Genomic DNA, 27924 nt, shown 5'->3' on the forward strand with positions numbered 1-27924 from the left:
GTTCTGTGATATGATGGTATGTATATGTGAAATATGTCTCTAAGCATCTACAAACAATGTGTACAGCGGATCAACATGCTCCGGTAAGGAAGAAAACTCCCAACTCCTTCAACTTCAGAAGCGTTTAGTACTCGATCGTCCTCTTGATTCCGTCAAAGACCCCTGATACACAGTCATTAGCAACCATCCACTTCCGACGGTACGAGAGTACTGACTGGCAACGTCCGGAATTATCAGGTTCTCAAAAACCAACGGCATGGGAACATCCCACCCCGTAACCCTCGTCACCGGTGCCTCCAGTCTCAGAAAACACCTCTCCTGAACTTCGGCACCGACACTCTCCCCAATCCCGCCCGTCCTCGAGGCCTCATGAACCACGACACACCTCCCCGTCTTATTCACACTCGCCACGACCGTCTCTTTATCCCACGGATGAACAGTCCTCAAATCGATCACTTCCACATCCACCCCCAATTTCTCCTTCGCCGCTTTTGCCGCAGCCTCACACGTATACAGCATCGTCCCGTAACTGATCAGCGTCACATCCTTCCCCTCCTGCACCACCTGCGCTTTGCCAATGGGGAGTGTGTACTCCCCCACCGGCACCTCCTCCACCGCGCCACGATACAGAACCTTCGGCTCCATGAACACCACCGGATCACCACACCTCGCCGCCGCGATGAGCAATCCCTTCGCCTGCGCTGGGCCACGGGGTATCACTACCTTAACCCCCTGCATTCCGAGGAAAAACCCCTCGGGGCTTTGGGAGTGGTATAATCCTCCGTGCCCGACCGCACCGCACGGCATGCGAATCACCAGATTCCCACTATTGAATCCCTTCGCGCCGCCGCTCCTGTACCGCCACTTACTCGCCTCGTTATGCAGCTGATCGAACGCGGGGAACAGATAGTCCGCGAACTGGATCTCTGGCAGCGCGGTGTACCCGGACGCGGAGAGGCCAATCGCAAAGCCCATTATTCCCTGCTCCGTCAGCGGCGTGTTGAAGACTCGCTGCGAGCCGAAGCGGTCGAGCAGTGTGGTCGTGCACCGGAACACGCCGCCGAAGGATACGTCTTCGCCGAAGATTAGCGATTTCGAGTCCGTTTCGAGGATCGTGGATAGGGCGTCGTTGATCGCGCTGTAGAGGTTCATCCGCTTGGTTTTCGTCGATTTGACGGCCGAGGAGAGCTCCGGCGATGAGAGGCATTGTTGAGGTGTGTGAGACAGGCTGTGAATGGCATGGGTCAATCATCCAATCGAGACGGTGTTAGGAACACTTACTAGCTGGAGGCATTGAACTCGATGGGATGGTTGAGCTTTCGCTTTCCGGCAGAGAGGGCGGAGGAGCTATAGCTGTTGCTTGAGGTGGATGCAAGTATCTTTGTAGCTCTCGCTAGAGGGAAGGACTGTCGTAGAACGCTCAACGAGCGGATGGATCGTATGGAATTCATTGTTTGAAGCCAAAAATGGTGCTCTACAGGTCGAAGGAAAAGAAGGGGCAATAGTAAGAAGAGCGGCGTGCTCTGCTCCAGGTGTTCAGGTGATGGGGTATCGTGGTCGCATACCCGCGCTTTGTATCGGCCGGCGGTTAGCTATGTGGAGTATCTCCCTAGGTACTTTACGGGGTACAAGTGTGGAGTAGCACCCATTGACCTTCTGGGGAAGCTGGGCAAGAGCGTGACCTGTCACGGCTGAGCGAGACGGGGGTGCTACGTGCTAGTGTATCTACGCCTGTGTCACCATCAAGCCTCCCCCACATTGGAGAATTAACTGATTCCATCATCACCATCGTCACCCAACTCAGCAATTCGCATGGAATGGACACCCCTTTAGCAACCTCGCTCTTCCGCCAACTTTTCCGGCATCGACCGTGCGTCCGGAACGCGAGACTGCTCCCCCGCACCCCAATAACCCCCCGGCGGCAGCAGCAATGCCGGACCATCTTTGCCGAGCGCGACGACGCAAAGGCCGCTGCCTCCGCCGGCGAATGGCAGCCGAAATCACCGTTCCTGCAGATTGACATGTCCGAGGAGTTTAAGCGGTATCCTATGGTGACCGCCGCGCAGCTAGCGAATCGGAAGGAACGGCCGAGAAGAGTCAAGATGTTGGTGCGGGACTATATCGATGGTTGCCTGCCCCTCCTATCCTTCCTTCCTCCAACCCTCGCGCGGTAGCTGATAGGAGTGCGCGCGTGAGGAATATGTAGATGCGTTATACAATCCCCATTACGGCTACTTCTCGAAGCACGCGGTGATCTTCGAGACGAAGGAGCCGTTCAACTTCCCCGCGATGAAAGACGAGATCGAGTTCCACCAGCAGCTGGCGGAGGAGTACACACAATTCGAAGATAAACTGGATGCCGAGGCACCGAATCCCCTACGGCAGCTGTGGCATACACCTACGGAGCTGTTTAAGCCCTACTACGGCGAGGCCATCGCGCGGTACCTCGTCACCAACTACAAACTGTCCCTATACCCGTACCGAGACCTGATCATCTATGAGATGGGAGCTGGAAACGGAACAATGATGTCCAACGTGCTCGACTACATCCGTGAAAGCGATCCAGAGGTGTACGCGCGCACCCGCTACAAGGTGATCGAGATCTCAGAGCACCTCGCAGGGCTGCAGCGGAAACAGGCGGACGCACAGGGACACGCAGACAAGATCGAGATTGTGAACAAGAGTGTCTTCGACTGGGACACATACGTCCCTGATCCGTGCTTCTTTCTTGCCCTCGAAGTCTTTGATAACTTCGCCCACGACATGATCCGGTACCATCCCGAGACCGAGGTGCCGTACCAGGGAATAGTCCTCTGCGATCAAGACGGAGATTTCCACGACTTCTACACGCCGCACCTTGACCCAGTCGCGGAGCGCTTCCTGCGCGTTAGGGATCATGTTGTCCAGGGCGACTACCAACACCCCCTCAACACCCCCAAGATCGTGCGGAGGCTCAAGCAGCTTCTCCCGTCATCTTCAAACCTCACTGTGCCAGAATACATCCCAACGAAGGCAATGATGTTCTTCGATGTCCTCCGCGAGCGCTTCCCAGCCCACCGCCTAGTCATGAGTGACTTCTCCAGTCTCCCCGACGCTGTCAGCGGGGTAAACAGCCCTGTGGTCCAGACTCGGTATGAGCGGGAGACTATCGCTGTCACCACGCCCTTCGTAAGTTCCCCCACTCCCGCCCTCCCTCCCGCCACGCATCCGCTAACTAACCACTCTCCGCACACTCAGGTCCAGCAAGGCTACTTCGATATCCTCTTCCCGACGGATTTCGACGTAATGGATGATATGTACAAGGCACTCACGGGGAAGCTGACGAGGGTCATGAAGCATGAGGACTTTATGAGTCGCTGGGCCTACCTCGAGGAGACGCAGACGAATTGTGGAGAGAATCCGCTGCTAGGGTGGTATAAAAACGTGAGCATGTTGAGTTCTGTATAAAACCTGCGGTGGGCAGTGGACGAGGATGTATCATAGACTGAGAATGGGTGTTGTGTGGGTGAAAGAGAGGGGATGCAGATGCACACTGAGAGTATCTATGTAGCAAATGCGAGATGTACTGGACTTCACCGTCCTATGTACCATTAACATCAGACATGATTGACGCCATAAGAAGTGGCCCGACCCCACTACTGGCTGTGGGACTTTATTGATTCTGTGCGACAATATTCTGCTTTGCGGCCTGCGCGAAATGCTCAAACTGCGCAAACTGCGCAAACTGCGCAAACTGCGCAAACTGCGCAAACTACACGAATTACACGAACTGCGCGACGTGCGGAACTTGCGTAAAATTCTATAAATCTGCTTCGCGAACTGCGCGAAGTGCGCGACCCGCTCAACGTGCGCAAACTGCGCGGCGTGCGCGATCTGCGCAAACTGCGTGGATTACAGAGTCAGGACCCGTCACTCGGTCACGGCGAATACCCGCACGTTGATATGATGCGTTTTATTGCCTGTTCCGGTGTCACTGCTACTTTTCTATGCCCTTTGTCCCTTTTGCATCGCCGCATACAGCCTTCATGGTCTGGATGGCTTCGTGGCTTGTTAGGATTGTCCCTGGCTTCTCACCAGAATAAGCCTCTAGCCCGAGTCCGGCGACGGCTACTATGTATCGCCGCATCCTCTGTCTACGGCTTCAGCTTGTGTAAACAACGAGCTCGTTTCTCTTATAAGCAGTCTCCTTTCTCATCTTTCTCGTAGCATTACATCAATCAATTCAAGTTCTTTTCTCAGTTTCAATACAGCAGAGCTAAAGCAAGGCGTTTGAAATCCGGCCGGCAGCGTGCAACCGGGGGTCTAGACATCGGAACGAGCACACAGTTCACAAGCATCCATCCTCGGGGAACGGGAATGGTTTGTCTCCCTCCGAGCACTTCTTTCGTGAGGTACCGGTACATGCAGTCTATTAAAGATTCCCAAACGCCTGTAATACCAGCCAAACTCCCTACGCCGCAGCAGCCAACTTCTCCGCCTCATCCAACGCACTCTCGTACTTCACGAGCGCCTTCTCAATTGCAACCAGCGTGGGCGCCAGCATCTCATCAACGACCTTCCTGCCACCGCCAACCTCCATATCCTTCTTCTTCGGCTTTATACCAGTCTTTTTGTACTCCTCGTGCAGATCCCTCTTGCGTTTCACCCTCTCGACCTCCTTCTGCTCCTCTGCAGTAATCGCCACAGCCTCAATTCTGTCTTTCGACTTGCGCAGACTGGAGACCATGCTGTTAATGTCTTTTGCGCGCTTCTCGTCGCCGGAGAGGAAGGCGAGCCAGAAGTGGTGGAGAAACTCGTTTGTGGTTGCGTGCACGGACTGGACGGACTCGAAGACTTCACGCGGCAGGCCGCCGGTGGTAGCGAATAGCGAGCTTGCGGTGCCGGCGGCCCCAACAGAGATCATCTGGGATGTGCGGTCCCGCACCGCCTCGGTCACCTGTTTTGTGGCGAGGTGGAAGCTGGTCTTCCGCGCCGTGGCTGTACCGTCCATGTCCTCCATGTCCTCGTCCTCCTCGTTCGGGAGGATGTCAGATATGTCGAAGTGGTTGGTTCCCAGGTCCCGGATCATGCCTTCCAACGCCACGGTGGCATCCATTCCTGCAAACTTGTTTTGGCCTTTACCCCCGTCATCTTGCTCGTTCGAGAAGAAGTTGCGTTGGTCTTGGATGTTCAGTATGATTCGTTCTTCTTCCATGTCCCCGCCGAGGTCGGCAAGCCTCTGCTCTTGGATATAGTGCTCATCCTGGTCTTCGTCTCTGTTTGGGTCTGCTCTGTTTTGAGGTTAGTAGGGTTAGTCATGGGCACGCGGCACGAGATACGTACGGGGCTACGAGGTCAACGAGTTTGTGGCTCAGACTATTTAGGGTGCGTATAATAGGAGTGTTCTCCACTCGTGATGGCCGCATGGTCATGTCCGGAGCATTTCCCCTTCCCTACGTTTGTTAGCGTATGTTCATGACTTATCCCTCGAGTCCAACAAACCTTGGTGATATTCTGTTCATTTCCTGCCAGATCGATGGTGAGTGGAACATAATCGATCCTTCTCCGCTTCCTGGAGTTATCTATTCATGTTTAACCATCCCATTCCATGTACCGTGAGCACCATAGCAGTTACCTTCATCGTCTCGATTAAGATATCGATCGAACAGCGTATCCGTCGGATCCGTCTGCAGCAGCTTATCACCCTTCAACTTTTTGAACAATCGACTCAGAAAGAACCTGCTCCAGAACTGGTCTTCCGACACTCTTGGGACATTCTCATCGTACACAATTTTAACCAGCGGATGCTGCGAGAAAATATCCGCAATCTGTTCCCTCGAGAGCGAAATTCTAGCCACGCCATCCACCGTAGTGCTCCTAACAGCCGCCAGAACATTGTACGGCCCACGGATCTGGGACTTCTCGAGTGCGTGCGCGCGCAACAGATGTATCCGCGTGGACCAGAACTGCTCGCTCGTGACCGACCCGGACATGACCGCCTCCTTGAAAGTATTGCTCAGGGCGGAGTCAGATTTCAGCAGCGACATCTGCAGCGCCATGTCTTCCGCCAGGCGTGCCTCGCTCCACAGATCACTGCCGCCCGTTGTGGTTCCCGCGGTAGTCAATGCCATCATCGCGGACGACGCCCCGCCGGAGCCCAACGGTGTCTGCGCGCCGACCTTGTGCGCCTGGATCGCGGCGCCGAGGGCGTCCTTCATCGCGTCGGCTTCTGCGCGCGCGGTCGCGGCCGTAAAGCCGAATACGTAGGACTCGCCGCCTTCGCCCTTGGTGAAGATTTTGATCATCACTTTGGCGGAGGTGGCGGGCGTCGCTTGGAGATCTGCGCGGGATCAGTACTGCGCTCCATAGCTGGCTAGGGAGGTTCCAAAAAAAAGTACTCTCGATGTTGCCCACCTGGATCGTGACTGTGGGCGGCGAGTTCGCGGGCACGGAGGGGCTCCATGTTACGATGTCGCGGTTGAGCTGGAGGACCCCATCTTTCTTCTTGAAGGTTGTGGCGCCCTTGACGGTAGACATTCTAGAACGGGTGCGTGGGAAGTATGATTATTGACTGAGGTGGATGCTGGGAGCAATGCAACAGCTTCAGTAGATAGCTCACGGCTGCAGGGTAAACGAATACTACTAAATTTGGTGTGTACTCCGAGGGTAACCATGACGGACTTGACCCGAAATGGGGAATTATCACGCGCTAAAGAAATCAACAACTGACAGCTTGCTGGAGCTTCCAGGATGAGTTTAAAGTTGGGTAATGTCAAATATAAAGAGTTCTAGACGACGGCAAGTTACTTCAAGGCAACATTTTATGGTGAGCCTCCAAACACAACCTACCTCGGCCTCACAAATCACCCGAAACTCAAGAACGGGCTTCAAATACAAACCACCAAATCAAAGGGCCGCGCATTCAATCCTGCTCAATTTTCGGCCACAGGAAAGTCTTCCCTGACTCGGCATCACCCTGTACCTCCGCCACAAACTCCCCCGGTTCAGTAGGCGCATCTACCGGATTTCCGAACACATCCCAATCATGTTTCGCGGCCCACAGCGCGGCCTCGAGGCGGTTCTTCCTCACGTCTTCGCGGGAGACGCGAGCTGGCTGGGGAATCTCCGACGGATCGACATCTGCGTCGTCGCGCTTCCTCTTGCGTTTTTTGGCGGCGAGCTCGTCTTCACGGCGTTTCTGTTCTGCGGACGTTAGGCTGTCTGCTGTCCGTTCAAGGTACTGAGCGAGGGACGGGGAAGTACTGACTCAAGAGCTGCTGGATCTCCGAGAAGCGGAACATGGCGACTTGCGCGTCCGTTAGCGTGCGCTTCACTCCGTCTGGATAGTAGACCAAGTCATCTTGTTCCTCCTGCTCCTCGAAGACCTCCTCCACATCACCGCTGTCGGCATCGCAGAGCGGCGAGCAGGTCGAGAAGTCGGCGCTTTGGCAGAGGTGGCTGTGGTGGAACGCGGCTAAGTCATGCTATCGCTTATCAGCAGCCGACCGAGGTCAATGGATGAAGAAGAGAGGGGGGCTTGGATGCTCACAATTGTCACAGTCGGGATCTGGAGTGCTTGCATGGTTGGTTGTGCCGGGAGTGTAATCAGACGCGCCAGAGGTCTTAAGGCGCGGTAGCAACCTGCCAAGACGCTAGCGGTCGGAGAATCATGGCGAAGCACTCGACGATGAAATCTGGAGATAAAATTGCTTGTCATGTCACTCTGTCTACACAGCGGCGCCGCAGCGGACTGTATGGTACATAGTGGACCCTCTGTAGAGTGGGCAGGAAAGGCTTGGTTAAGTTGGTTCGTCATAGGTAGTCTAGAAATGCTGTATGCGAATAAATTGATGATCTCTCGCTCATAACACCTTGTCGGTTTTGTACACTATCGAACCTGCATGTGCAAATTGTTCGGAGACAGGCTAATATCACACTTGCAACGAACACCAAACTATTCCCACCTGAAGTTAATGCGATCCAGATACATACTTCAGGCACTTCGTGGGTGTTATGCGACGATAAATTGACGTTCTCTCACTCTCTAACTTTCTGGGTGCTCCGGAGCCATGTGTCACGGAGTGAGGGGAACTCATGCACCTCCGGGTATTTTCTTCTTGCCTAAAGTACCGGGACTTTGTCGAGAAGTTGAATAACTGAATGGAAAATGGCAGAAGCCCTGACCACGGTTTTGGGCAGGTTTGGGCGGCTGAAGCGGCGAGAGCCCGAGTATCACGTTGCAAGAGGAGTGGAGATGGTGACGAGGTGACGATGTGCGGGCCCGGGTGTAGCGGCGAGCCCGTGGGCTGGTTGTCCCTGTCTACCCCCGCCGGATTATGTGTCCCTTGGAAAAGGTGAGTACATAATCCTACGTAATGCTTGCTAGGGACTTCGAGGCTATTCTGACCGTGTTAGCACCAGAAGAACTCGAACTTCAAATCCTTCCAGAAGATAGTGCAAGCCAGGATACATGATATGCATGTTACATGGTCGGCGTATATGCAGGACACGACGCTGGGTATACCTTTATGACCCGGAAACACAGTCGGACTGCACTGCGGTGATATATATCGCTGCAGCGATGCCGTGCAATATTGGAGCTCTGCAAGAAGGAACCTTCACATACACATGTCTTAACGGCGCGGGTAGCCGCTGCCAGCCGTCGTCGGGTGAGACATATTCTGGTATCGGGGGAGGGAGGAGAAGGAGGAGGAGGGAAGAAGGGTTTTCATCCATCGGGGCGGGGGTTGGGTAAGCACTTTCGCTTCGTTTTAATTTTGTTGGGCGGGCGGAAGAAGCCCGGGAAAATCGGCGGCACTGGCTTCAGGGCTGGCGTGTCCAGGCCATCGGCGCGGAGATGTGGGCGCGCGGAGATGTCGGCGCGGAGATACCGTCCATGTCGTAGCCATCCGACGACGATGTGAAATCGGGCAGAGCGGCCGCGGGTAGCGTGAGAGGCCTACTGCAAAGCTCGCCAGTGCAATGTGCCGAACTGGTCGGACAGCGTGCGTGGGCATGCCAAAACGCGTTGCATGATTTCACCGAACCATGCAGAATTTCAGCCTGGATCGTAAGAGGGAGGACAAGGGGAAGACCAACAGGTTTTGTGATGCGTGAGACATCGTGATACTCCACAGCGTTACGTTTGGCTATTAGCAGTCGCTGCCGGAATTCGGAACGAAAAATGAGGCGCTTCCGCTTCTATTCCCCCCTCTTATTGGGCTCGATACCCGCTCAGTTGTGGGGGTAGAAGCATTGCAGTCGACTCGGTGGTGGTGGTGGTGTTGATAGGTAGATACTCGGAATCGAGCTTCGTATTCATCAGTCGTCTACTACGGCGTTGAACAACGTTCCACAGCCATCGTGAAGATTGTCTCGACGGAAAGGTCACGACTGCCTAATCCATCTGGCTGTTTCCATTACGTGCGGAAATTCCTCGAGCTCGTGTTCTTGTAAATCGGTAGAGTCGCAGATTCCTGATCTCACGGAGTACGGCCATGGATGGTGGGGTTACGGCCAACGTCCGCATGTTCCACCACCACCAGCACCACCACCACCACCAGCAACACCAACACCACAACAATCGCATACCGCCCTCCCTCCCTCACTCCCTCCTAGACCACCTACTCCAGCTATTGCAAAGTTGTTGGAGGAGGCCTGATGGAGTTACAGGATAGAATAGATAATATTCATTCCGCTCCAAATTCGCTGCCGTTGAGGAGTTGGCTGGATGGCCATTGCTGGACTCGCCGGGATGCCGGTGCGCGACATCGGTCGACGATCGGAGTTCAGGCGGGTGGGCTTCTCGATTTATAAACAGAAAGGTCCAAGATGCAGCGCCGCGCCAAGTGCTTGAAACGCTGCTTGAATTCGTCAGGCTGATGAGCAACACGGAGTGGCCCTTTCTACGTTCCATTTAGCTTCTTGAGCCCCCCTCCCTCCGCAAAAGAAGTAGAAGAAACCCGCTCGCTCTGTCTTACCCCTCCTCCCCCTCCCCCTCCGCCTCTCCTCCCAACTCTGACGGCATCCACTTAACAACAAACCTTCCCTTAAGTTCCCAGAGTCTCTTTTCTTCTGCCACCCCCCGCCACCACCCACCTTAACTACCCGCTAAACAAATACAACGGAGGAACCTCCCCATTTAACACTACACCATAAAACAGAAGAGAAACGACGAGACAGCGACCCAAGATGACGGACACGATCGTTCACCCCGATGTCCCTGCCAATGCTGGGTGAGTGCCACCAATGTCCCAATCGCGCCACCGTCGTGCTAGCTACTCGAATCCCCCTCGTCCTTCATCCTTTGCGAGGGATCCATCGATCATTTGCGTCGATGATTCACTTCGCGGCCGCTCTCGGCTGGCGAGCCGCAAGCACATTGGGCTGACCCCTCCGCAGCACACTGGAGCTTAAGGAAAATACCATCGTCGTCGTTCTCGGCGCATCCGGCGATCTCGCAAAGAAGAAGACTGTGGGTTCTCAATCGATGTAACAGGCTGAAGAACTTAATCTAATGACGGTGTACCCCCCAGTTCCCAGCGCTTTTCGGTCTGGTAAGTGACATCATCCACGCACAGCTGACAAGCGATTCTTCGGACGTCCCAAATTAACACCAATGACAGTTCAGACACAACTTCCTTCCCAAGGACTGCCGTATCGTCGGATATGCGCGCACGAAAATGGACAAGAAGGAGTACCACAGCCGAGTTAAATCATACATCAAGACACCCGTGAAGGAGATGGAAGACCAGTTGAACGAGTTCTTGACGAGATGCACCTACGTCTCGGGCATGTACGATCAGGACGAGTCATTCCAGCGGCTCCGGGACCACCTGAACGAGCTTGAGAAAGGACGGCCGGAAAACCACCGCCTTTTCTACATGGCGCTGCCCCCGAGCGTGTTCACGACTGTGTCGCAGCACCTAAAGAAGAACTGCTACCCCGATAGGGGCATTGCTCGTTTGATTGTATGATTTCTTCCTGGACGTGGCTGGCCAGCGGCGGGATGGTATGCTGAGACTTCGAACAGGTCGAGAAACCGTTCGGACGTGATTTGCAATCATCGAGGGAGCTGCAGAAGGCCCTGGAGCCGGACTGGAGGGAGGAGGAAATCTTCCGCATTGACCATTACTTGGGTAAGGAGATGGTGAAGAACCTTCTGATCCTGAGATTCGGTAACGAGTTCTTCGGCGCGACGTGGAACCGCAACCACATCGACAATGTCCAGGTTTGTTTTCCTTCCGGCCACCATCAGATCCGATGAACACAGACTGAAGACGCCCGCGGATATAGATTACATTCAAGGAGCCATTCGGAACGGAAGGCCGTGGAGGTTATTTCGACGACTTTGGTATTATTCGTGACGTCATGCAGAACCGTGAGTTTCTCCGATGTACGCGTCCAACTCAGCGTATTAACACACTGCGTAGATCTGCTGCAGGTATTGACGATCATCGGTATGGAACGTCCGATTTCGTTCTCCGCCGAGGATATCCGCGACGAGAAGGTGAGGCACTTTCCCACCGGTGGGATTCTCGGTGCTGTAGCTAATTTTTTCGATTAAGGTCCGCGTGCTTCGTGGTATCCCGGCTATCGAGCCCAAGAACGTCATCATTGGACAGTACGGAAAGTCGCTCGACGGAAGCAAACCCGGTTACATCGATGACCACACCGTTCCCAAGGACTCTCGGTGCCCGACCTTCTGCGCACTCGCCGTGTACATCAAGAACGAGCGATGGGATGGTGTCCCCTTCATCTTGAAGGCCGGCAAAGCCCTTAACGAGCAGAAGACCGAGATCCGTATCCAGTTCAAGGACGTAACTAGCGGTATCTTCAAGGACATTCCCCGGAACGAGCTGGTCATCCGTGTGCAACCCAACGAGAGTGTCTATATTAAGATGAACTCCAAGCTGCCCGGTTTGAGCATGCAGACGGCCGTCACCGAGTTGGATCTCACATACCGACGCCGGTTCAGCGATCTCAAAATCCCTGAGGCGTACGAGGCGCTCATCTTGGACGCTCTGAAGGGAGACCACTCCAACTTTGTCCGTGACGACGAGCTCGACGCCAGTTGGAGGATCTTCACGCCTCTTCTGCACTACCTTGACGAGAACAAGGAGATTATCCCCATGGAGTACCCCTACGGTATGAATCCATTAGAAATGCCGCCATGACATCACCCCGCTGACTTTGACTTTACAGGATCACGTGGACCTGCGGTTCTCGACGACTTCACCGCGTCTTACGGCTACAAGTTCAACGATCCCGCCGGCTACCAATGGCCAGTGCAGAGCACAGTTCCCAACAAGTTGTAAAAAATCAGCATAGCACAAGGCGCACACGGGTTTCGGTAGGGGCCAGTTAGAAGCCTCTGTTTTTTGTTTTCCTTCGTAATGTGAACTTTATTTCTCTGTGGCCCTTTTTAGTTTGCTCTTTTTCGTTTTCAATTCTTTTTTTATCGTAACGGTTGGCTGGAATCTGGAATCTTTCGTCTTCTTTGCAAGTGGTTTTTATTTTATTCGATGTTGATGTCTACTCTGTCTGCTCCGCGTCGCTCGTAAAAAAAATATTGGATGGAATGGGACGAATGAGCGGTGGTGCGGATTGATTGCACGATCCTGCGTTCTCTGTGAAGCAGAGTATGCTGGTTGAGTGACAAAATGGGTTCGCGGTTTCGCCCACGTTGCCGGCGAGCTAAGCCCTACTGCAACGGACGGGCGGACAAGCAAACAGGCTTCCACTAGTCTTTGGTAACCTGCCGGCGGGTCCAGTGTGGGGTACATCTCACCAGGGACCAGGCACCAGACCGCAGACGCCTCATTGATCGGCGGAACATTCGTGGAAGAAAAAGTCGAACCAGTTCCCTAGATACAGCCATATTTTCCCCCCATATCCGCACTTCCGCTCGTCCACCCATCCACCCTGGCAAGCCATTCCCCCCAACGGTATCTAATGGCAAGCAACACTCTTCTCGACACTCGCCTCGGCGCCCCAGACGAGGTATCCCAGCACCGCTCCGACCGCCACGCTGATCATCACCCAGCCATTGTACGTCATGAACAGCAGCATGATGAAGAAGGAATAGAACACCTGGGCGCCGTAGAACAGCGCCTTCGTTACGTGTCCGCGCGGGTTCCCGCGGCGCGTGGTGGTGGTGGCAGCGGTCGAGACTGTGGACGCGGGGAGCAGCGGTGAGCTTTCATCTCCGGCAACTGGGGAGGGCGACGGCGGGGGATTAGAAGGGGGTTGCGATATTCCTCCTCCTCCTTCCTTCTTCCCGGGAACTGCCTCACGGCAGAGGGGGGGCAGGGAGAGTGCTTACTGGATAATCCCGCGCACCGCGCTTCGTACCGTCGGCTGGCGAGGCGCAGGTACTCGTAGCCCATGCCGAGCGCGACTACGGCGAGGAGCGAGAGGACGAGCGACAGCGGCCCGGAGACGTGCCACCACCGGAAGACCAGGCACAGGTCTTGCGTGTTCCATGTGAACAGCCTGGTTTTGCGGACACGTCAGCGAGGGAAGGGGAAGGGGGGAGCTGGGGAGCGGGGGAGCTGGAGGGAGAGACGCACATGGACATCTGGCAGCGGTGTCCAGTGTTGGGCATGGACATCATTTCGTCGTCCATTCCTGCGGCGCTGGCGGCGTGGTGGTGTTGGGAGTGGTCCATTTCTGTCGTCTGTCGTCTGTCGTTTTGCGTGCGGTCGAAGGCGAGTTGGGATACGGACCTCTTAACTATCCCCAGGATAAGGCGACGCGCGGTGGCATCTTATCGCTGACGCCCGGACCCCAAGTACCGGTAGGGGAAGACGACCGGGTAAAAAGTGAGGCAGATAGAGCACATTCTACTCTAGTTGGTTGGTTTGTTTTGCGGGGGTTTTGGGTGGTGATGGGGGGTAAGCTTGGGGTAGGGTGGGGGAATTGGTGGTACGACATGACAGCGAGGTGTGGGATTGTGCAGACGACACGAGGCGGGTGAGACGCTGCATTCGGGATGACGGCTGCAATCGGCGTAGGGTGATCAGTGCAGCAGTTTTGGGATATGATGGCATGGCCGAGGTTGATGAGCAATGAGCATTCCGATTCTATGCAAAGCTGTGGGACAACTCCCTTTTTAGTTCCAGTCCAGCTCTCTTCCCAGACCCCGCCCCGCCCCCATAACTACCCCACACCCGCTCAGAGACAAGATGCTGCTTTCGAAACCCCTCAACATCCCCGCCTGGTAACATTGCCCCGTCCCCGTCCCCTCCCTCTTGTTTCCACCACCTACCACTGACTCCACCGTGCAGGTTGGAGAAGAACTCCCACCTCCTCCAGCCACCGATCAACAACTACTGCGTCTACGATGAACACATGACGGTGATGATCGTTGGCGGACCGAACGCACGCAACGACTACCACATCAATGAGACGCCCGAGTGGTTCTACCAATACAAGGGGTCGATGCTTCTCAAAGTCGTTGACGACGGCGAGTTTAAGGATCTGTGGATCAACGAGGGGGAGATGTTTTTACTTCCACGTACGACACCGTCCTCCTGCTCCTCCTCCTGCTGCTCCTCGTCCCGCTCCCGCATGGTACTATTTATGTGCCGGTGCTGACACCGGGAAAAGCGAATACTCCGCACAACCCGGTCCGCTTCGCAGACACGGTCGGAATCGTCATCGAGCAGCCGCGGCCGGAGGGCAGCCTTGACCGCCTACGCTGGTACTGCCAAGGGTGCAAGAAGATTGTGCACGAGGCGGCGTTCCACTGCACGGATCTTGGTACGCAGATCAAAGATGCGGTCAACGCGTTCAAGGAGGACGAGGAGGTGCGAATGTGCAAGAATTGTGGGGAGGTGGCTGCCGCGGCGCCGCCGGCGGAGAAGAAGTAGATTTTAGATACTTTGTGGGGTTTCGTCGGTGATGTCACCGAAGTGCGACGCTGGACTGAACTGAATGTAACTGCACTGGCAACTGGCAACCCCGCGGTCGCTAAGATTGGTGGGGGAATGTTCCCAATCACGCTAAAAAAATGAATGAGCGTCGTGCATCCATCAGTTCCAGTTTTAAAGCCAAATTCAGTTCCCCGCCGGGACACCGAATACTGTTCAATTCCAGCTTCCGGAAAATCTTATACTCAGCCATAAGTCCAAATAATAGGTAGGCTTCACCAGAACTTTAGGGCCCGTTTGGATGGCCTCAGTTTTAGCGAAAATTGTCAGTTTTTCGAGAAACTGAGCAAACAAGATTGTAACCCTGTTTGGATGGTACAAAAACCGAGAGAAAAAAACCGAAACTGTGCGGCTCCGGCGACGAAACGGGAACTGACCTCTGGAGGTCTTTTCTTCACTACCACCACTCAGTACCGCTTATATCTTCAACCATGGACTCCCCTTCCGACAAGTGATCATGAGTGCATCCAAACGGACCCTTACTTTCCCACCCGAAAACAAAAACAGTAGATATGTAAATTCCAGAAAACGGCACATATAATCAAGTTCCCCGTTGAACTGGAGCTGCACAGTGAGTGTGAGAAGCACGGCCGTTATTGAAAGTAATCAGCTCCGAAAGACGCACGAAAGGGATAGGTAGTACGGTACCTGGGTCAAACTGCATAAAAGTGTTGTACATAACTGCAACAGAAGAATGGCCTATAGCCATTACAAGAATGTTCCACCGAACAGCCACATATCGTGCTATAGATAATCGAGAGGAACTTAAGTCGGAGGACGTTTTCAGTCGCTCACGTCACCCAATGATCCTGCACATACCGTACAACGTGTATGGCTGGAGGAATTGGGCTAATAGGGTTGGCCCTCGTGGTGAGCACAATGTGTAAGATTTAGTATCCCTCGATTCTTCTCTAAATACATTATACGGGCCATTGCAAGAGAAAGATTGTTTGCGAACGACTCCTTCGGCGTGAATTTTCTGCGTAGCTTCCTTCTTCGTAGGTAATACTCCAAAGCCTGACTGTGGTACATATCATATCACCGGAGACAGAGGCAAGGAGCTTCCCATCCGGTGGAAATGCCACTGCCTCGACCCAATGACAATGACCCTCAATGGCGCCGCGCGAGGCTCCGGTCGATGGATCCCAAAGTCTGATGGTCTTGTTCCACAAAGCAGAAGCAAGGAGCTGGCCATTCGGTGAAAATCCCCTCTGCCGACCCAAAGCGAATGACCCTCAATCACTCTCATATGTAGAGACGTCATTTGGCAATCCCTGAGCTGAGACCTTTGCAATCAATGCCGATGAACATGCTTCAAAAGCGCTGAACCTTCACTCGAGTTATTGATGAAGCAATCATTCGTTTAGCCTTTTACCAAAGTCCTGATATTCTTGATATCGAGCTCTCTGCTAGTTGGGCACTCCGAAGAAAAAGAGTCCAACGCATGACCTCAAGATAGCAATCGTTTTCCGTGCCTTCTAGGTAGGGGAGAAGCATTTGCGAGTGCCCGTAGATGCCCAGAATCAACACGGAGCGTTTACTTACTCAAAGGACAGTGAACGTTGTTTACCTACTTGATAAAAGACAATAACCGATATATATTATTGGACGGTAACCAGTAATATCTGTCCTGCTGTCGTTCGTTAGCCCGAGTTCTCAAGTTCGCTGTCAATTCATGCCTTTTCTGCTCGGGCACCATGCACATCATCCAAAGGCTATCTCGAGAATCCCCGAATAGGGAGGCTGGTAGATGTATGTAGTACGAGCACCGCGAAAGATAGAAGAACCAATGTAGTGCATGAAGATTCACATGTCACTGTAGAGACGCTCGAGATTGGTTGAGCCCGACGTGGCCAGTTATATCTCGCGGCTTTCGGTAGCGTATCGCGCGGCTATGGCGTATTGAGCGCTACTACAAGTGATGGACAAGCGGCAGTGCCGGCGCTGCACGGCGCGAATCCGCGAGACTGACGTATCGTTGAGCACTCCCGAGATCCTATGAATGCATGCAGACTGAAGGTGGAATAGAAGTTCAGGTCGCTATCGGGCCTAAGGGCAAACCGTGTCTAACAAGAAATAATAGCCGATGTATAAAGGCACCGATGAGAAGGCGGGGTGGGGGGCTATCGGACCCGCTGTTGCTGTGTTGGTACTCTAGGAGGACTCATTGAGGCTGTCGTCACACGGTCCTGGGAGGAAGGTTAAAATCACTGCAAACGAAGAGGATACTGGAGATATTATGTCGGCTATAGAGCCGACAACGCAGTAAATATCGCATTGTCAAGGTGGTAGGATTCGCGCTGTGCGGACCGTGGTTTTCGTGTCATCTAGGCAGTAGTTGCTACTGTTATAGGTGTCGCTATCGCCTTGAACAGCCTTCAGGAGAGGTATATAATTTCGTCCAAAAGGCATTGCCTGGCTGCGTCGTCCCGTGAGGCATATGCCATGACTGCATGCAACTAACAACCCCGCAGTCGCCAAGATATGATTGTGGGGGGTCTGTCCTCAATCGCGCTAAGAAAAAAAGCGAAAGAGCATCGTGCGTCGAGCACCCCTTCACATCACCGCGATCTCCATCCTCATTACCAGCACACGGCAAGATGCACCAACCAATATCGCTCCTCTACTTCCGCGGGCCGGTCCTCCTCAAATCGCCGTTGTTCCTGCTCCGCGGCAGCGCCAAGCCCTTCGCCGTCGTGAACGAGATCCCGTTCCGTAACCGCATGCACCCATTGCACGCTCGCACAGTGGCCCGCTACGAAGCACGGCAGACACAGCTGAATCTCTACGTGGTCGTGGGCGTCGCGACCCACAAGTCCAACTGCGTTCGCGATCGCATACGGCGGCGGATAAGCGAGGCGACTCGACTGGCGCTGGCAGAGTTCGGGTACCGTGAGGATGGCAGTGCGCTCCCGGTCGCGAACCGGATGAAGGAGGGCGGGCGCGGGGGCATAGTCGGGACGTTGGTGTATCATCCCGTTTACAAAGTTGTCTCTGCGCCGTGGGAGGAGCTGATGGCAGAGGTGAAGAGGGGCGTCGACAAGTTCATGGTCCTGAAGGAGAGGGATGCCAAGAATGCGGAAATGGAGATGGAGGCGATGCTAGATGCGAGGGATGCGAGGAGGGCGTCCGTTGCAGATAAGATGCCATTGGCGTCGGCGGCGGCGCGGGAGAGGATTAGTTCACTCAAGGCGAGGGATGAGCAGGACATGAATGCTAGGCTTAGTCCTAAGGTGGAGGGTACGAGGAGTTTTGTGGGCGATCGAAGAGGAGGCGGGGTTGCTGAGCTGCAGTGGAGACCGGCTCAGAGCTCGCACGGTGGTGACCGGAGGATCCCATCGCAATACCAGCAGAGCTCGTACGGCGGTGACCGGGGGGGCCCATCGCAAGATCGACAGAGCTCGCAAGGTGGTGACCGGAGGGGCCCATCACAAGATCGACAGAGCACGTACGGTGGTGACAGGAGGGGGCCGTCGCAAGATCAGCAGCGCACGCACGGTGGTGACCGGAGGGGACCATCGCAAGATCAGCAGCGCACGCCCGGTGGTGACAGGAGGGGCCCATCGCAAGATCAGCAGAGCACGCACGGTGATGACCGGAGGGGCCCATCTCAATATCAGCAGCGCACGCCCGGTGGTGACCGGAGAGGCTCATCGCAAGATCGACAGAGCACGTACGTTGGTGACCGGAGGAGCCCATCGCAAGATCAGCAGCGCACGTACAGTGGTGACCGGAGGGGCCCATCGCAAGATCAACAGAGCACGCCGGATCACCAGCAACAGAGACAACCGCCAAACAGGGATGCGCCAACATGGCAGGACAGACCGCGGAAGGACAACCCAACCGAGATGGCACCAAGGCAAACGGATAGGCCGCTGGCGTGGAGGCCCGCTACGCCGTCGTGGATGAGTCGGGGAAGAGGTGGAGTAGTGTAATGGAATACATCGGACTTCAAGCAGTTACGGGCAACAGTATTACACATATGTAGCTACCCACGGGCAAGCTGGAGGTGCTTAGAGTTAGGGGATCCAAGCATAGAATCCCCGTGGTCTCTCGGAATCATCACAGATAAGGGTCTGTTCAATAGGTGAGCCTGAGCGCATGGCGCCGAAGATGGTGATTGCAGCTTCACAGATAGTACAATCGATATCACGCAATCACATGAACAAACACGAGGAGACCGTCTCGATTGAAATCCCAGAACAAGAACAAGAATCGTGAAACTGCTTTTCCCGAACACCTATCTATCCGACGAGCCCACATTTACAAGGCCGAAGGGTAGAGCATGACCCTCAATGTAGCTCCGAACGAAGCAGGAGGGAGGTTCTTGCGGAACCTAGAGAAGAAACATTAGCGTGCGAACATCATCGTGAGGACGATTGTTGGGGTCGTACTTGGCACGGACGAGACCGCTGTTGCCGTGTGGCCGAGTAACCTTGCCCCAGATCACCTATACCGAAGCATCCATCAGTCTCATATTCCTCCTTCCCCACAATTCAGCTCCCGGACAGAAAACCCACCCTAATCTTGGAGCCCTGCCTCTCGGTCTTGGCCCTGTAGACGAAAGCAACCCGCTTTCCAAGGTAGAAAGTGGCATCCTTGGGAGTCGCGACACCCTCAATCTGGACGAGAGAGGTGCTGGGGTTGGTGTTGCGCTTGCCCCGCTGGTACGAAAGGTGGCGAGCCTGAGTATCGAAGAAATCCACCATCAGTCTCCATCATTCCGCTTCCACTTCCTCCCATTCTCCCGAGCCGAGCTTCCTCCCCAACCCAGAGCTCCTCCAAGCTTCCCCCCTCCCCCGATCACGCGACGCGTTTGGCCATGTCGATATTCCACCTCCTGATCAACCGCAAAAACCGGGAGAAGCTCGTCGGGGCTCATCGCTCATTCGGAAGAATCTCGAAAGTTGTGTGTGCTCACCTTAACGTATACTAAACAGCTATCAGCACAAATTCCCACACACTCGAACCCCTCCATAGCCCTCCCCGAGTATAGGTAAACATACGTCTGTGGTTGGACTCCGGCATCTTGGTAGGTCTAAATATCGAAACAAAAATTTCTCGTCAACGATCTGTATTTTGGCGGGCGAGGGGGGCGCGGAGAGAGATATGAACTCACTGTCGTAGGGGGGGTGGTCGCTGGGTGGGTCGGTGTCGGTTTGCTGGGTTGTCGTTCGGCGTCGTCGTTGTTCGTTCGGCGGGAAGGATTTCTGGATTTGTGCGCTAGATTGGTTCGGATGCCCAAACCCGAATTGTGCGGGGGCTCAGAAGGCAGTCACACACAGATGGGATCTGTGTGGGAAGGCTGGGCCGGGTAACCCACACACACCGTTGTTAGTGCGAGATGCGCAAGCTATGAAGCAGGAAAGATGGGAGAACGAAAGAAAGAGTCTTAATTCGTGCAAGACCGAGTGTTAGCTCGGTTGCATCGAATTATCACAAGGAGATATTCATCGCGATGGTGACGGTTAGCGATGGGTGGTGGATATTCGTATACCGGCCCCGCCTGGTAGATGTCGGTACCGACCCCACCGTCCGCTTCACTCGTGTGGCCGACTCACAGTTCCCACCTCACAGAACGCTTCTATATCCATAACTACCAACTTTGGCCCACCGCGACCAGGTAATTCTTCAAGCGATCAGATCCAGTGTTTGCTGATCTTCCTTGATATAGAGGCAGAAAGGTGAACGCTCTCTCAAAGCAGCAACAGTTCCCCAGATCTAACTGCTACATACATGAGGGCAGAAACGCTTCTGTCAAGTAACACCTCCCCACAGACTCGAGAGCTTCAAGTGATTGCGCGTGCATAGGGCTGAGCACTAGCTAGCGCGGCCATTGTTGAAGATCATCACATCGCGATATGTATACAAACTGATCAAGATCATAACTCCATTATTGTACACCCGTCGAATCAAAACGCCTGACTGCAATACATCTCATCGTTACCAAGATCTAGTAGCGCCGGCAATCGCAGACCTCCACCCACTCGCGCTCCCAGCGATCACCGGCGGGGCGGCGGCTGCGCCTGTACTCCTCGATGCCGCCCCATCAGCAACAGCAACAGCAACATCCGCCCATTGTCTCCTTACTGCCCCTACAACATCCAAGCTGACCGCTACGAACTCCCCCGATGTGACTTCAAACATCCTTCTCTCGAGCTCGACCGCTTCGTCTCGGTTCTCCTCGCCCTCGTCTGAGTGGTTGTCATTAAGAAGCCGACTCAACTCCGGCGCTGGTGCGGGTGGAGGCCTGATCTCGCCACGCTCCTCGCTCTCTACATCTTGCGGTGGATCACCCGCCTCGTTGGTGTCTGGTGACGCCTCTTCCGGTGGTGGGCCGAGCTCTTGCTTCGTAATCACCAGGGTGAGCATCAACAGCTGCAGCAGGACGACGAGGATATCAACGTATATCAGTCGCCACTTGGATATGGGGCCCTCTGTTTCTCATTAGCCCAGCCGGCGGGAGGAAGCTGTAGGAAACAGTACTCTGCCCGATGAAATCTATGATCAACCCGCCGTGCAGGTACCCATGCGTCAACTCCCCCGCGGCGGGATTTGCCTCCCACAGATGCAGCAAGACACAAAGCGTAAACCCTCCAGCAATACCAATTACTGGCGACCGTGTTTGCGGCGGTAGCGGGAGGTTTATGATTTTCGGCGTCAGGAAGAGGAACTGTATCATGGCGCGCAGTGCGAAGCGAAGAAAGCTACAGCTGTTGGTCGGTGCGTCAGCAGCTAGCTGGGAGATGAGATGTGGATCCAGGGCACGGTACTCCATGAAGTATAGATATGATAGATGCGCGTATGTGATGATATCAAAGCTTCGAAGCATGTGGGTTAGAAACTCCTTGCGTTTCTGCGTGAGATGAGCCTTGTTGCTGTCGGCCGTGGAGATGTGCGGCGGAGCATCTGGGGCGACAGAGGAAGACGAGAAAGAGGAAGGGGAAGAGGCTTCGACATCGCTCATTGAATCATAGAGCTGTGTTATGTCTCTTTGCGTAGGAAGGGCAGTATTCGTGGTAGTGGGCGTCGTGGTGAACTCGGAGGGGACGGGACGAGGGAATCGGATGTTGGTGGTTGCGTAAGTATAGTACTTAGCTGCACGAGGGGAACGGATCCCTGCTTGTCAGTCTGTGGTCTCGCCAACAAGCGCGTCGTTGCAGCCCGTCGCGTCTACTCATTTTACTTCTATCACCACCACTACCACACTCTACCACCTCTTCACCACCACCTCCTCCTCATCCAACATCAGCACACACCATGGCCTCCTTTTTCGATCTCAAAGCACGGCGAGAAGCCGCCGCTGCTGCCGACAAAGACGCAGCCCCATCCACCGCCCCCAAGAATTCCGCCCGCCTTGTTCCCTGGGTAGAGAAATAGTGAGCCTCCCCTCCCAGTCCCATTCACATTCCCATTCACGTCTAACCATGCCCTGCACAGCCGACCCAAATCCCTCAGCGATGTCACGGCGCAAGACCACACGATCACGGTTCTCAAGCGCACGCTGCAATCCAACAACCTGCCGCACATGCTCTTCTACGGACCCCCCGGCACGGGCAAGACGTCGACGGTGCTCGCACTAGCCAAAGAGCTCTACGGGCCCGAGCTGATGAAGACGCGAGTGCTTGAGCTCAACGCCTCGGACGAGCGCGGCATCTCGATCGTGCGGGAGAAGGTCAAGAACTTCGCGCGGACGACGGTGTCGACCAGCACGGCGCAGCAGAGCAGCGACTACCCGTGTCCGCCGTACAAGATCATCATCCTGGACGAGGCGGACTCGATGACGCAGGATGCGCAGGCGGCGCTGCGCCGCACCATGGAGACGTACTCGCGCATCACAAGGTTCTGCCTCATCTGCAACTACGTCACGCGCATCATCGACCCGCTGGCCAGTAGGTGCTCGAAGTTCAGGTTCAAGCCGTTGGACTCGATGAATGCGAAGGCAAGGATCGAGGAGATTGCGGCGCTCGAGGGCGTCAAGATGGAGGACGGCGTGGTCGATGCCCTCATCAAGGTGTCGGATGGTGATTTGCGGAGGGCGATCACGTACCTGCAGTCCGCTGCGAAGCTGCATAATCCGGGGAAGTTTGCGGATGCGGAGGGTGATGTGGATATGGATAGCGGCGAGGAGAGCGCGGGTGAGGCTGTGTCCGAGGTGGTCACGGTTAGCTCGATACAGGAGATTGCGGGTGTGATTCCGGATGAGGTTATCGATCGTCTGCTGAAGGCGTGCGATCCGAAGGCTAGAGGGGGCGTGTATACCGGTATTGCGAAGATGGTGGAGGATATGGTGGCCGACGGGTGGAATGCTTCGCAGGTGGTGATCCAGGTTCGCCTTCACGCTCCGTCGTCAAGGGGATGATACCAACTGACTGGCTGGGTAGCTTTACAACAGATTGGTCTACGACGACGTGGTGACGGCAGATCAGAAGAACGAGATAGTACTCATCTTCTCTGAAATCGACAAGCGTCTAGCCGACGGCTCGGACGAGCATCTGCAGATTTTGGATCTAGCCCTGCGAATATCCAGCGTTCTCGCAAAATAGCAGATTATCACAATATCAGAGGAATACACAATGTAATTGTAATGTTGCAACGATCCCACGCTTTTTTAGATGCACACATACGCCAAGACCCACATTATTCTATTTTGACCATGTCCCCGACTTTTTACTCTACGAATGGATGACCTGCGCACCCTCGTGGGCCGGCTCCAGCAGCTTCCAGTCGCAGGTGATGTTTTCCACCTTGAAGCGCGCCAGGATCTCGTTGGCGATACCCTCGAAGTTGTCGGTAGCCAGGGCCAGGATCGTGGGCCCGGCACCGGAAAGACATATTCCCAGGAGACCGGGGTGCGACTTGGGAGTGACCGAGGCCAGGATTTCTGGGAGCCCGGGGATCTAAGGGTACACCTGTAAGTGATCGATCGTCGGAGTGGGAAAGCGGAGACGAACCAGAGTCTTGCGGTAGGGCTGGTGCACCTTGTCCTGCATGGCCTGGTAGATCAGCTCGGCGTCTGGCGGGGAGCGGGTGAGTGCTGTCGTCAACACTGCCAATCGCTGTAGGTTAAAGATCTATCCCATGATGAGCCACTTTCCCGATCTACTAGCCGAGGAGAAGAAATACCATATCCTTTGCCGAGTACATCTTTGGCAGCACACTCCTACTAACCGCGGTGGAGACCTCGAACTGCGGAATGATCGCAATCGCCTTCACCTCCTTCGCCCACCCGAACTTGATGTAGTGACCGATGCCAACGGGGGGCTCCGGGGGCTCCAGTCCGGTATCCTCGCCGCCCGCCGGCTCCGGCAGCACCTCCGCAAGCGGGATCTCCTTCCTCTCCATATCCACCGGGTCGAGCTCGCGCAGGTACGAGCCCACGAACCCACCCATCATCGCCGCCATGACATTGTCGGGGTGCCGCTCGATCATGAGGCAGTAGTCCATCAGACGGTCCTTGTCAAGTCCGAGCTCACCCGTGATGTTGGCGAGCAGCACACCGGCGACGACCGCCGCGCCGCTGGATCCGAGTCCGCGGCCTAGCGGGATGGGATTGATGACGTGGACGCGGGTTTCGAGCGGGAACGCGCGCTGTCCGTGACAGCGCAGGACGTACAGCGCGGTGCGCGTAATCAGGTTGTGGTCCGCATCGAGCGGGACGTGGTCGGCGCCCTCGCCCTCGTAGCTGAGCTTGCAGTTGAGCGGGTAGGTGGACGCGGCCACGCTGCGGTCGTACGTGACCTGCAGCTCCAGCCAGATCGATAGACTTATCCCGAGGACGTCGAAGCCGGGACCTGGCGTGCTTGAGTTGGTTAGAGGTTCGCTGGCCCCCCGAAGCTGGACTGGAGGGGTGGGTACCGATGTTGGCGGAGGAGCAGGGGACCTCTGTGGTTTCGCTCGCGTCAGTGACAGTTCCCAAAGGAGCAATGGCGGTGGGGAAACACACTTATAGTGATCATCTTGAAGACAGCGCGGGGTGCTGAGGTTGCGATTGAGTCGAGAGAATCTTTCTGCAGGTCAGGTTGGTGGGGTCGCTTCTCAAAACTATGGGTCCCCTGTCTGCCTGCTGCCCGCCTTGCCTGTCCTGCCCCACCTCTAGCTCCGTTTTTTGACTACCGCCAAGCTGCAGCCCGAATTGGGTTCGGAGCTCAATCGCCGGGACGTCAGGACTGTACCTACACTTCATACAACACCTCCGTATCTCAGAGGCAAAGTATGCAAACGATGAGCCGGGCTTATCATGCACGGTAGGCATTAGGTAAAAACTGAACTGGCGACTTCCGCCGTTTTATGCGCAACGCATCACTCATAATCTGAGGCCTCATCCGACCTGCCCGAGCTTATTCATGTCTACACACGCCTTCTCAGTCTGGAAACGACATAGATTCCCTCACTGTGACAGGAGGTATCCACCATGAGGCGGGCGAAAGAAGTGAGGACAGATAAGACCACTTAGAGTACATGCGCACCTGCAAAGCTGGAGCAGAGCACCCTCCCACCCTCTCTTCACAATAACCCAAAAACAATAAATTCGCCACCAAACCGTAGTTACAAAAAGATTTTAAAGATTTAAACGCCCTCTATCCATCCATCCACCCTTCCCTTCCCATACTATTGATACCCCGTCTTAAACCTGACCGTATAATGTGCGGCGACGAGGGTACACACGCCTCCAATACCCATACACACAGCAATGGCGTTGACGCCGCCCTCGGGGGGCTCGATGGCTTCCTTGTCGTCCGAGAACTCGGGGCTCTTCCCTGGCTCCAGCAGCGAGAACACGATGAAGCTGATGAATGAGCCGACCATTTGCGGGAGGCAGGCGAAGATATTCAAGATTCCTAGGCTTGGGGGGTGTTAGTACACGAGTTCTTGGAAAGAGAGAGTGGGGTGAATACTAGACGCCGGACAACTCGTTGCTCGAGACGGATGCGGATTCGAGGTCGACGGGTCTTGCGAGGTGCGGCGAGCCAGAGGCGGAGGAGGGGCCTGTCATCTCGACAGCGTCGGCGTCCTCGTCCATGACCGCGACTGGCTCGTACAGGCCTGAGCGCGGGCGGCGATGCGCGAGCCCGTCGCCACTCAGCCGCTGGATCTCCTCGCCGACGATCGAGAACGGCGCCCAGGTCATCAGCGCCCAGGCCACGCCGCTGAGCGCGACCAGGAACGTGGCGAAGCCGACGCTCGCCGCAAATAGCGTCAGGAACATCAGCCCTGCGAACGATACGTGCGCCCACACCCAGACCGATGTGAGCTCGGGTTTTCGCAGCTCGACCCAGCGCAGGAACCGGGCTACGGTGCTGTTGGAGGTCGGCACGGGCTTCTTGTGCAGTGTGTCGCTGGGAGGTGCCTCGATCACCCATGGGAGGGAGATGGAGGCGACCAGGGATACGCAGGAGAAGAGCACGAGCGCCATGGAGCCGACTCGCGCGATCTCGCCGAGTTTGTCGTCGGATGAGCCAGTGGATGTGTAGGAAGTGTCGTAACGCTTGAGAACCTCGCCCACGAAGGTGGTGCTATACACTTGGAAGGGAAACCAGCCTACCCAGGCCCAAAAGAGGATTATGCATCTACATCATCATTAGCAGTCAATCCACCTCTTCGTTCGAAGGGAAACTCACATGGCCCAGATATTCCTCGGCAGATGAAACATCGTGTTCCATATGACACGGAACATATGCACGACGCCCGAGCCCGTATCCCTTCTCGACAGCAGCACCCTCTCTGTAACGCACGCACACGTAATGCCGACACACAGCATGAGCAGGAACGCCGAGAGGACCATCAGCTGTTTAAACTGCGAGTCACCCAGGGCATTACCAAAGATACTGCGCAGATCGATCATGCCGCTTCACCCATCCCATCAGCCAATGTCCACTTTCTGTAGATAGAGCAGAGGCACATACGCAAAATACCCCACGATATTCCCGACCGCGATCATCCTACTCGCCCACGCACTGCCATGCTGCTGACTCGTGACGGGCAGAGTATCCACAATGAGGGCACGACAGCACGCCTGGACGGCATTGATCGCAAAATCGACCACGTAGATCATCAGCACCGCCATGATGATCGTGAGTGTATCCGCCGCGTCGCCAGCGGGGACAAAGAATCCCACGATCTCCCTGGTCCAGCCGAGGATCAGCAGCGCGGCGGCGACACAGACACTCCCGATCACGAGCACGGGTCGGCGCCGCCCGAAGCGTGAGGTCGAACGGTCCGCGAGAACTCCTACGATCGGCTGGCAGATCATTCCGCTGATTGGCCCGACGTTCCAGACTAGAGACATGAGGGACTTCGTGAGGCCGAGCGAGAGGAGGTATGGTGCGCAGTCTAGGATATCGGACATCGGACATCAGCATGAGGCCATCTCATCCTCCCCACCGGAACAACTCAATCGCGAAGGGGGAGCTCACAAGCCATCTCAATTCCCCAAACCAATTGCACGCCCGTAAGACTTCCCACCACCACGTTAGCATGCCCGCCCATCAACCACCACCGCTAAAGACTCCGGAGTAGTTATACCTAATAGTCAACAACACCATCCTCACCGCCTCCGTCGGACCTTTGATATGTGGCGCACCCGCCCATTTCGAGGACATCGTTGCCTGTCGTCCGCCGTGTCTATCTGCCCGTCGTGTCCGTCGAGTTATTCGTATAGTCCCTGTGTATCGTCGTATCTTCCGATAACTGCTTTGTAGGTCTTGAGGTATGTAGGATGTAGGTATTCAGATAAATGTGGCGACCGGATCGTCGGTGCGAGTCAAGAGTCAAGAGTCGAGAGTCGAGTCGAGAGTCGAGTCGAGACAGGAGCTGGGGAGCTGGGGAGCTGGGGTTACGGGTACGGTACGGTACGTGTACGCGTCAGTCCGATCAATCAATCACTCAATCAATTTATCTATTGCCCGTCCCCCGGGCCCCCTCCCCTCCCCCAACCCATCCCACCCCTTAACACGCGTATCTGGTGCCACACACGCGGCAGGTAATTTCGCAGGCAGGTGATAGTGACGTC

The 27924-nt window shown here is 55.3% G+C and overlaps 14 protein-coding genes across 14 annotated transcripts; 5 read left to right on the forward strand and 9 right to left on the reverse strand.

Annotated features, from left to right (window-relative positions):
- Window position 1: 1 nt before the first annotated feature.
- On the reverse strand, window positions 2-1610 carry BZA05DRAFT_405898 (thiamine diphosphate-binding protein). The gene is made up of 3 exons (XM_051484445.1): window positions 1282-1610; window positions 216-1228; window positions 2-162 (listed from the first exon to the last, which is right to left on the reverse strand). The coding sequence occupies exons 1-3, from the start codon at window positions 1449-1451 to the stop codon at window positions 125-127; spliced, it is 1221 nt and encodes a 406-aa protein (XP_051337139.1). The 5' UTR covers window positions 1452-1610; the 3' UTR covers window positions 2-124.
- An 88-nt stretch (window positions 1611-1698) lies between these two features.
- Window positions 1699-3601, forward strand: BZA05DRAFT_405901 (S-adenosyl-L-methionine-dependent methyltransferase). The gene is made up of 3 exons (XM_051484446.1): window positions 1699-2127; window positions 2207-3168; window positions 3238-3601. Exons 1-3 carry the CDS (start codon window positions 1818-1820, stop codon window positions 3445-3447), a joined length of 1482 nt encoding a protein of 493 aa, XP_051337140.1. The 5' UTR covers window positions 1699-1817; the 3' UTR covers window positions 3448-3601.
- A 628-nt stretch (window positions 3602-4229) lies between these two features.
- On the reverse strand, window positions 4230-6162 carry BZA05DRAFT_405904 (uncharacterized protein). Its single transcript, XM_051484447.1, has 4 exons — window positions 5615-6162; window positions 5482-5561; window positions 5323-5432; window positions 4230-5270 (listed from the first exon to the last, which is right to left on the reverse strand). The coding sequence occupies exons 1-4, from the start codon at window positions 6111-6113 to the stop codon at window positions 4451-4453; spliced, it is 1509 nt and encodes a 502-aa protein (XP_051337141.1). The 5' UTR covers window positions 6114-6162; the 3' UTR covers window positions 4230-4450.
- A 406-nt stretch (window positions 6163-6568) lies between these two features.
- Window positions 6569-7711, reverse strand: BZA05DRAFT_405911 (uncharacterized protein). Its single transcript, XM_051484448.1, has 4 exons — window positions 7529-7711; window positions 7247-7463; window positions 6829-7182; window positions 6569-6767 (listed from the first exon to the last, which is right to left on the reverse strand). Exons 1-3 carry the CDS (start codon window positions 7694-7696, stop codon window positions 6902-6904), a joined length of 666 nt encoding a protein of 221 aa, XP_051337142.1. The 5' UTR covers window positions 7697-7711; the 3' UTR covers window positions 6569-6767; window positions 6829-6901.
- Window positions 7712-10033: 2322 nt separating this feature from the next.
- BZA05DRAFT_130484 (glucose-6-phosphate dehydrogenase) lies at window positions 10034-12394 on the forward strand. The gene is made up of 9 exons (XM_051478787.1): window positions 10034-10214; window positions 10381-10453; window positions 10515-10535; window positions 10605-10949; window positions 11012-11209; window positions 11275-11359; window positions 11412-11488; window positions 11547-12126; window positions 12184-12394. Exons 1-9 carry the CDS (start codon window positions 10171-10173, stop codon window positions 12294-12296), a joined length of 1536 nt encoding a protein of 511 aa, XP_051337143.1. The 5' UTR covers window positions 10034-10170; the 3' UTR covers window positions 12297-12394.
- Window positions 12395-12930: 536 nt separating this feature from the next.
- Window positions 12931-13740, reverse strand: BZA05DRAFT_475931 (Ctr copper transporter family-domain-containing protein; the record flags this gene model as incomplete). The annotated part of the gene is made up of 3 exons (XM_051488225.1): window positions 13551-13740; window positions 13304-13473; window positions 12931-13151 (listed from the first exon to the last, which is right to left on the reverse strand). The coding sequence occupies exons 1-3, from the start codon at window positions 13646-13648 to the stop codon at window positions 12931-12933; spliced, it is 489 nt and encodes a 162-aa protein (XP_051337144.1). The 5' UTR covers window positions 13649-13740.
- Window positions 13741-14038: 298 nt separating this feature from the next.
- BZA05DRAFT_405928 (3-hydroxyanthranilic acid dioxygenase) lies at window positions 14039-15013 on the forward strand. The gene is made up of 3 exons (XM_051484449.1): window positions 14039-14200; window positions 14268-14497; window positions 14590-15013. Exons 1-3 carry the CDS (start codon window positions 14166-14168, stop codon window positions 14850-14852), a joined length of 528 nt encoding a protein of 175 aa, XP_051337145.1. The 5' UTR covers window positions 14039-14165; the 3' UTR covers window positions 14853-15013.
- Window positions 15014-15922: 909 nt separating this feature from the next.
- BZA05DRAFT_315717 (WD40-repeat-containing domain protein) lies at window positions 15923-16117 on the reverse strand (the record flags this gene model as incomplete). The annotated part of the gene is made up of 1 exon (XM_051480372.1): window positions 15923-16117. A coding segment is annotated over one exon (195 nt), but the record flags the coding sequence as incomplete, so codon positions are not given.
- A 2235-nt stretch (window positions 16118-18352) lies between these two features.
- Window positions 18353-19003, forward strand: BZA05DRAFT_405933 (uncharacterized protein; the record flags this gene model as incomplete). The annotated part of the gene is made up of 1 exon (XM_051484450.1): window positions 18353-19003. A coding segment is annotated over one exon (408 nt), but the record flags the coding sequence as incomplete, so codon positions are not given.
- BZA05DRAFT_405934 (ribosomal protein L35A) lies at window positions 19004-20121 on the reverse strand. Its single transcript, XM_051484451.1, has 5 exons — window positions 19919-20121; window positions 19834-19844; window positions 19433-19597; window positions 19307-19362; window positions 19004-19248 (listed from the first exon to the last, which is right to left on the reverse strand). The coding sequence occupies exons 1-5, from the start codon at window positions 19938-19940 to the stop codon at window positions 19176-19178; spliced, it is 327 nt and encodes a 108-aa protein (XP_051337148.1). The 5' UTR covers window positions 19941-20121; the 3' UTR covers window positions 19004-19175.
- Window positions 20122-20855: 734 nt separating this feature from the next.
- BZA05DRAFT_341161 (uncharacterized protein) lies at window positions 20856-21879 on the reverse strand (the record flags this gene model as incomplete). The annotated part of the gene is made up of 3 exons (XM_051480991.1): window positions 20856-21349; window positions 21399-21625; window positions 21686-21879. 3 exons carry the CDS (start codon window positions 21877-21879, stop codon window positions 20856-20858), a joined length of 915 nt encoding a protein of 304 aa, XP_051337149.1.
- A 145-nt stretch (window positions 21880-22024) lies between these two features.
- BZA05DRAFT_130926 (P-loop containing nucleoside triphosphate hydrolase protein) lies at window positions 22025-23495 on the forward strand. The gene is made up of 3 exons (XM_051478788.1): window positions 22025-22291; window positions 22353-23241; window positions 23297-23495. Exons 1-3 carry the CDS (start codon window positions 22173-22175, stop codon window positions 23456-23458), a joined length of 1170 nt encoding a protein of 389 aa, XP_051337150.1. The 5' UTR covers window positions 22025-22172; the 3' UTR covers window positions 23459-23495.
- On the reverse strand, window positions 23488-25035 carry BZA05DRAFT_405942 (GHMP kinase). The gene is made up of 5 exons (XM_051484452.1): window positions 24859-25035; window positions 24771-24797; window positions 24039-24706; window positions 23867-23986; window positions 23488-23812 (listed from the first exon to the last, which is right to left on the reverse strand). The coding sequence occupies exons 1-5, from the start codon at window positions 24869-24871 to the stop codon at window positions 23588-23590; spliced, it is 1053 nt and encodes a 350-aa protein (XP_051337151.1). The 5' UTR covers window positions 24872-25035; the 3' UTR covers window positions 23488-23587.
- A 244-nt stretch (window positions 25036-25279) lies between these two features.
- On the reverse strand, window positions 25280-27830 carry BZA05DRAFT_431207 (major facilitator superfamily domain-containing protein). The gene is made up of 6 exons (XM_051486178.1): window positions 27438-27830; window positions 27329-27369; window positions 26819-27245; window positions 26534-26761; window positions 25811-26482; window positions 25280-25758 (listed from the first exon to the last, which is right to left on the reverse strand). Exons 1-6 carry the CDS (start codon window positions 27512-27514, stop codon window positions 25524-25526), a joined length of 1680 nt encoding a protein of 559 aa, XP_051337152.1. The 5' UTR covers window positions 27515-27830; the 3' UTR covers window positions 25280-25523.
- Window positions 27831-27924: the final 94 nt, after the last annotated feature.

Source organism: Tricharina praecox, assembly GCF_024521635.1.
Source record: "Tricharina praecox strain CBS 144465 chromosome Unknown BZA05scaffold_22, whole genome shotgun sequence".
Lineage (NCBI taxonomy): Eukaryota > Fungi > Ascomycota > Pezizomycetes > Pezizales > Pyronemataceae > Tricharina > Tricharina praecox.